Below are 6,265 nucleotides of genomic sequence, written 5' to 3' on the forward strand. Positions count from 1 at the left end.
TAACGAGATAATAAGTCGTTATCATGAGATAACAGTGCATAAAAAAAAAAAATCCATGGCCGTTCTCGGCACACAACATTAAACATTAAAAACCATATAAAACAAAATCGTAACAAACCTTTTACCCTTTTCAGCTGGGTGCTAGGTAAAAAAATAGCGATAATTCTTTACGTTACGCAAGCACGCTTTGTAATGCGGCCAGACTTGATGAGCTACCGTAAACCTTTTACCAACCTTAATATAAAAATAATAGGCCTGAGGATAACTTTACTTAATAACTCTTAAAAGAGTAATAAAAATGAAAAATAGCAACTTATTGAAATATGTTGGACCATATTAAAAGGTCATTTGCCTTTTTACATATGTGCAGTAGTAGATTAATATGACTGTTAACCTGTATTCCTTTTTTAGTTTTAATCCCAACCGGGGCAATGAATTAAATGCATATATACATGCATATATATATATATATATATACATATACATATATATATATACGCATATATGTATAAACTATGTATAAAGCAGAAGCAGGTGTAACAAAACCTTTCAAAGCAATGTGTTTAAAGTTGAGTTGAAACACGACAAATAACGAAAATTTAAAAACGGATGATTCTCAGTCAGTCCTGTTCAGTCACACTGAATCTAAACATTTAACTCCATAACGTTATTCAGTGTGGCTGGGTTGCAGCTAGATGGCTTATGTTAGCTTGCTTGCTTGCTAACATTATGGCTAGCAGGCTGCTGGTCCAGTCAGGAGGTCTGTGTTGTCATCAACAGCGTCCCTGGTCTCCAGAGCTCTCCGGACGTTCTGCCAGAAGACACCTGTGTGTTGGCCGGCCTGAGGCCAGCTCAGGTAGGTGCGTTTCTTCACCAGCTTCCTCATGCGGTAGTACGGAGACAGCTGCTGGGCCGGGATCTCCTCCAGAAACAGCAGGATCAACACGTCCTTCTGCTCGTCAAACAGACGGAAGCTGCAACAAAGACAACACAGGACAGACCATGAGGACGATTCTGAGGACCTGATCAGTTTGGGAGGCTGTGACATAAAAGCAGGAGGTGCTGCTGGATGTTAGCGCCCTCACCTGGCCATCTGGATCTCTCTGGAGCACCACTCGCTCTGAAGGTAGCGCTGGCTGATCACACAGATGGTCTTCCTGCTGCCATAGATAGCGTCTGTAATGTTCTCTATGATGGCCTTACCTGTGGAGACAGTTCAGACAGTATTGTAATGAAATCACAAGAGAATCCATCACGTCAAGCTTTGAGCTAGGTGGTTGGTATGGCGGCTGCTAAAGAGGTTAGTATAGATCATTGACAGGTCATATAATGGACGAGTTCCCAGGAAGTGTCTTTAATCTGCATTCTATGTAAAGGCCAGCAGGGGGCAGCTCCATTGAATGCAATAAAAACAGATACCATGCAGTCTTACAGAGAATGAGCCAACTTCTCACTTCATTTATGAGCTCAGTAAACAGTTTCCTGATGAGTTTCTGGTCTCAGTCTCTAGTTTCAGTCTTCTTCGATACAACATGATGTTCATTTAGTAAATTATGGTCCCATTTAGAGTAAAACAGACTATAAAGCAGGGTATGCTTCAGGGCGGGGCTGTTAATCAGCTGCAGTTGAAAAGGTCTGCCAGTAACATTTGTAACATGTCTATTAATGAGAAGTTGCTACAGTCAATTTCATCATTACCATCAAATATGTGCAGGATCAGAAAGATTGACATGATTAGCAACTAAGGGGAACAAATATTAAATTGAACTTTTCATTGAATTACAAGTAGTTATTATTTTCCGTTGTTTTTGTAACAGTTTGTAGGGTGGAAATACACCGAAACTGAATCATGGCATGAACCCAAAGGAAGACAAATGTAATTCATCAGAGAGTTTGAGGCAGAGTTTACTGCAGCTTCTACAAACCTTCCACCCAGATTGATCTTTTTAAGGTTGACTCACACGAGGCTGCTGAAACCTGAAGTACCTGTTTTGTTCTTTGCAAGTACATCTAATTCAGGACACCACAAACCACGATGAAAACAGCTAAGCGAGCCACGTGTCAGTGAATCTACCAAACATTGAGACCATGTGAGTGGGAAAAAGAGTGTGAACCCCCTGAGTGTGATACAGATACTTTATAAATATACTCTAGTACATATCTCTGCACAATGTGTCTGAGAGGAAGAACATAAAAAGGAAGAAACAAATTATTGTAGGCTGAACTGCTGAGTCTATGAAGCGAAGGCCACGTGGAAGTGTTTTAAACCTGCAACGGCCAGCAAGGGGCAGCTCCATTGGCTGCAAAACAGAAGTCTTATTGTATTGAGTCTAGTGGTGAACTTGATTTATGAGCTCAGTAAACAGTTTCCAAATGAGTTTATGGTCTCAATCTCTAGTTTCAAGTCTTCTTCCATACAGCATGATGTTCATTTAGTAAATTATGGTCCCATTTAGAGTAAAATAGACCATAAAGCAGGGTACTTAGGACGGGGCTACCTTGTGATTGACAGCTCATTTTCAGGAGTCTGTCCAGCTCAACGACACCAAACTCAGATCAAAACTGCTCAATCTAAGCCAGTGCTGATCAGAAATGGACCCAGAAGATTCTGTTACTGTGTTGACTATTTATCTCCTAAAATCCTTTCAGAAACATATTTTAACTGTTTATCTGTAATACAAGACCGTGTGTTAGCATGAGATGAGTCAGTTTTGCTTTAAAGGATTTTGTTTTCTTATTCTCAACAAATCCAATGAAAAAGACCTAAACCAACAATGCATTAGTGAGACTTCCCTATCCTGTCTGTGGCACTCAGGTCCAAATTCCATTTGTTCCTACTGAAGATGGAAATCTTCAAAAAACAGGTCACAAAAATACGCTTTGATATTTTTTTTACTTCAAAAGACTCCTTTAAATAGTTTCCTTCAACAGCTGCTTAGCTGTGGTTTCGAGGAAATGTTACTCAAACAGAATAAACAATTTGTTGGGGTCTATTTTCAGCAGCAGATTAATGAACATTATGAGCTCTAAGTGATAATTTACTGGGATCAACGTAGAATACACTACAGTGTGTGAGTGTCCGTGAAGGATCCTGTCACAATAAGATAACAGTTTCATTTCTTTGGCTCCTGTTAGTGGGATCAGTTCACTGTTGGTTTTGGTCTTTTCATGGATTTTCTTGACAGTAAGACTGAAAATCATCAGTGAAATCATTTCACAGCACTGAGTCTATAATTTAAACAAGCATCAGTGTGTGCAGTCTGCTATCAAAGAAGGCATATTTTACATTTTCTTAACTGGAAAAATTACAAAAAAGTGAAACGATGCGAAGTCTGTTAATAAAAACTAGCAAAGTGGATGGACACTGTTTCTGTTTATATGAATATCATCATTGCTATCTTGTATCTGCAGTTTACAATCAACCAGATGTGTGTATCTATGTACATAAACAGCTGTATATGTTGGTTTATTATCTTTATTTATTGATTATTCTATGAATTTAATAGTTTTTTTCTGTATGTGCAGCATGAAGGTATTGCGATCTTTAATTTTCGCTGTACAACCTTGTGTTTTATAATTAGTTCTGTGTGGAGAAACATAAATACCACATTTCACATCACATTTTCTACAAGGATTGAATGCTGCATTCGTGCCCTCTTCTTTTTCAGCAATATTTTAACAGCACCCGACTGGAAAATTAGCTCCACCAGCTGTTTATCTCAATGCGCTCAATTCCTAATATTGACATAACGATAGCGGATGGAAACGAACATTAGTTTGCTTTTCTTTCTTTTTAACCAAATTTAATTTCACGTTTGGATGGAAATCTGATTGTTGCATTTGGAAGATGACAATAATCACTAAGGGCTCCCAACAGTCGACTAGTTGCAGCACAGTTAGGATATTAATTGAATTATTTAAATATATATATATATATTGACAGCCGCCTGTTAAATGAGAACAGAAAAAAGCAATTCTGAATGCGTCAGAACAACCAGCAAAAGTGTGTCGACTGAGACTCATCGGCTAACATTTAAGTCGACTAATAATCATATGACAACAAATTTTCCTTGTTTAAAGGACCAATGTGTGTAGGATTTAGTGGCTGTGGTTACAGATTGCAGCTCAGAAAGTAGGAGAAACATGGCGGTTCAACATGGCCGACTCCCTAGAAGGTTTACACATCTTGGAATATTTCCTTTGTGAAAGTCAAACGAGAACGTGAATGTCCATTTGTTGGCAGAAGCCCAATTTGCCCCACAGAGTTGAGCAACACAAAATAAATCCTCCGCCTGTGGGAGACACTGAACACCACCGCTGTGACAGAGAATAACAAATGCCTCAACCAGCGTCTCATTTGTTAATGCTAATTATACCGAGGTGTCACAATTAACTTGATACTGATACATTATATCGCTGTGTGAACTACTGACCTTTCCAACTGGTGGGATAACAAACAAAATATTATTAGTAGCTTTAAATCTGCTGCCAGTAACACCAGTTACCCCACTGCGAATAATATGGAGACTCAAAAAAGTGAATCAAACAAAACAAGAGAGAATTTATCAGAGCGTCTACAGAACGATTATCAATGACAATGGGAACATACAATAACATTTGTCCCCGTCCTCCCACCAATTATCCCCATCAGCCTTCCTGACAGCGGCACGCCGAGCCGCTGAATGGTCTAATCTTTCTTCACAAATTAGTTCCTTCTCTCATCTTCCCCCTTCCCCAAACGTACGCTATGCCCTTAAACGTCACATGGTAACGCTGCCTATTCATAACCGTTATCTCAGGGTCGTTCACAGCGGAGAAAAAACGGGGGATGAGTAAAAACGGTGGAATAAAGACACCGGGAAAATGCAAAAAAAAAAAACGGAGTGGGGAGGAGGGGGCGAAAACAAGCGATGCAGGTTCGATCTCAGATTCCCCGCTGGCCCTGAGCTATCAGAGTCATTGATTGGCTCATGTAATTCTGCTCTGATTTGGCTTGGCCAATCAATGCGCTGCAGACACACTTCCTGTGCAGCCATTAGACTAGAGGTGAAAAATCCCATAGTTTCTTCTGTTCCTGGAAATATAATATACCGTTTACACCCATTCAAGCAATCCAGTACAGGACAACTGCTGCTCTCTTGTCTCACCGCCTCATTTCAGCATCTGTATTGATTGGGTGGACACAAAATGCCGTGTTTTTTGAGAATGGTGTAACCTTGCAAGTGAAATACAAGCAAAATGAAATCAGATTCTGCATCCCTGATCTCTCATTATATGAGACTTTTGTGCAAATTGTGCAAAAATAATGTTTTAAGTAGATCATAAAAAGTAGTTAGGATCTTATCATTATGAGTATGTATAAGTTTCCTTTAGATAATCAAACATACTCATTAATATTTATGCGCTTTCCCCACAGTCCACCATAAATATACTGCAACTGTCAGCTGTATATTTGTGTGTACATATAAACAGTGTATATCACCCTGAAATTGTTTTAATTGCTAATTTTATATTCTATTCTCGTGCTTATAACCTACTTCTCTGTTTTTCCCTGCATCTGCTGCTCGTTTCCCTGATGAGATCTCTACTGTAATTTCATTTTAGGAGGTCATTAATAAGCCAAACCTTACAGATACATCGGCACCAGTTATAAAAGCATTCGAGCTGAATGCTTACGTCAGCGTGGTTTCAAGGTTTCCGATGAGAGAAAACTGGAGGAAAGCAAATATAATGTTACAAAAGAGAGACATAAGAGATATGAGGCTGAAGATACTGAGGTGGTACGTCAACACTCGTACTGCTTGTAGTCATAACTCAAGTCAAATCTTAACACACAGACATGATACACATATTTTTGGATTCGGTGTGAATTACACTTTCCAATGATACTGTAGATTAGTGTATCTACAGTGTCCAACCAAATCTAGAAATCTGCTTAGAAATCATTGAAAAAAAGACTCCTTATAGCTTGTGACAGAACTTGCTTAAGAATCTTCACGTTTTTAAGTTTTCTTCCGTATCAAAGTAATCCAGTGGTAGTTGTGTGTACATTCATGGATAAATTGCAAACAGGAACTCCTAATAGCTAATTCAGCATACTTTTAATGGTGCTAATTTACCAAAATGTGCCTTTGGACGTAGGATTAAATACCTCAAGACCTTTAAAAATACTCCTAGTCTGATCACAGATTGAGATCATTTCTGAAATCTCTCTCTGGTCATCTCACACTCACTCACACTCACCCACACTCTCTCACACACACAC

General features: G+C 39.0%; 2 protein-coding genes across 2 annotated transcripts in view; both read right to left on the reverse strand.

Moving 5' to 3' along the window:
- LOC118331881 (glutamate receptor 4-like) overlaps positions 1–6,265 on the reverse strand; it is a gene marked incomplete at its 5' end in the record, with an annotated part of 117,260 nt that overhangs the window by 109,299 nt on the left and 1,696 nt on the right.
- On the reverse strand, positions 491–1,426 carry LOC118331880 (toll-like receptor 13). The gene is made up of 2 exons (XM_035666970.1): positions 1,086–1,426; positions 491–974 (listed from the first exon to the last, which is right to left on the reverse strand). The coding sequence occupies exons 1-2, from the start codon at positions 1,091–1,093 to the stop codon at positions 734–736; spliced, it is 249 nt and encodes an 82-aa protein (XP_035522863.1). The 5' UTR covers positions 1,094–1,426; the 3' UTR covers positions 491–733.

The sequence above is a fragment of the Morone saxatilis genome, unplaced genomic scaffold, assembly GCF_004916995.1.
Source record: "Morone saxatilis isolate NCDOM2014 unplaced genomic scaffold, NCSU_SB_2.0 Contig20, whole genome shotgun sequence".
In the NCBI taxonomy this organism is placed as follows: domain Eukaryota; kingdom Metazoa; phylum Chordata; class Actinopteri; family Moronidae; genus Morone; species Morone saxatilis.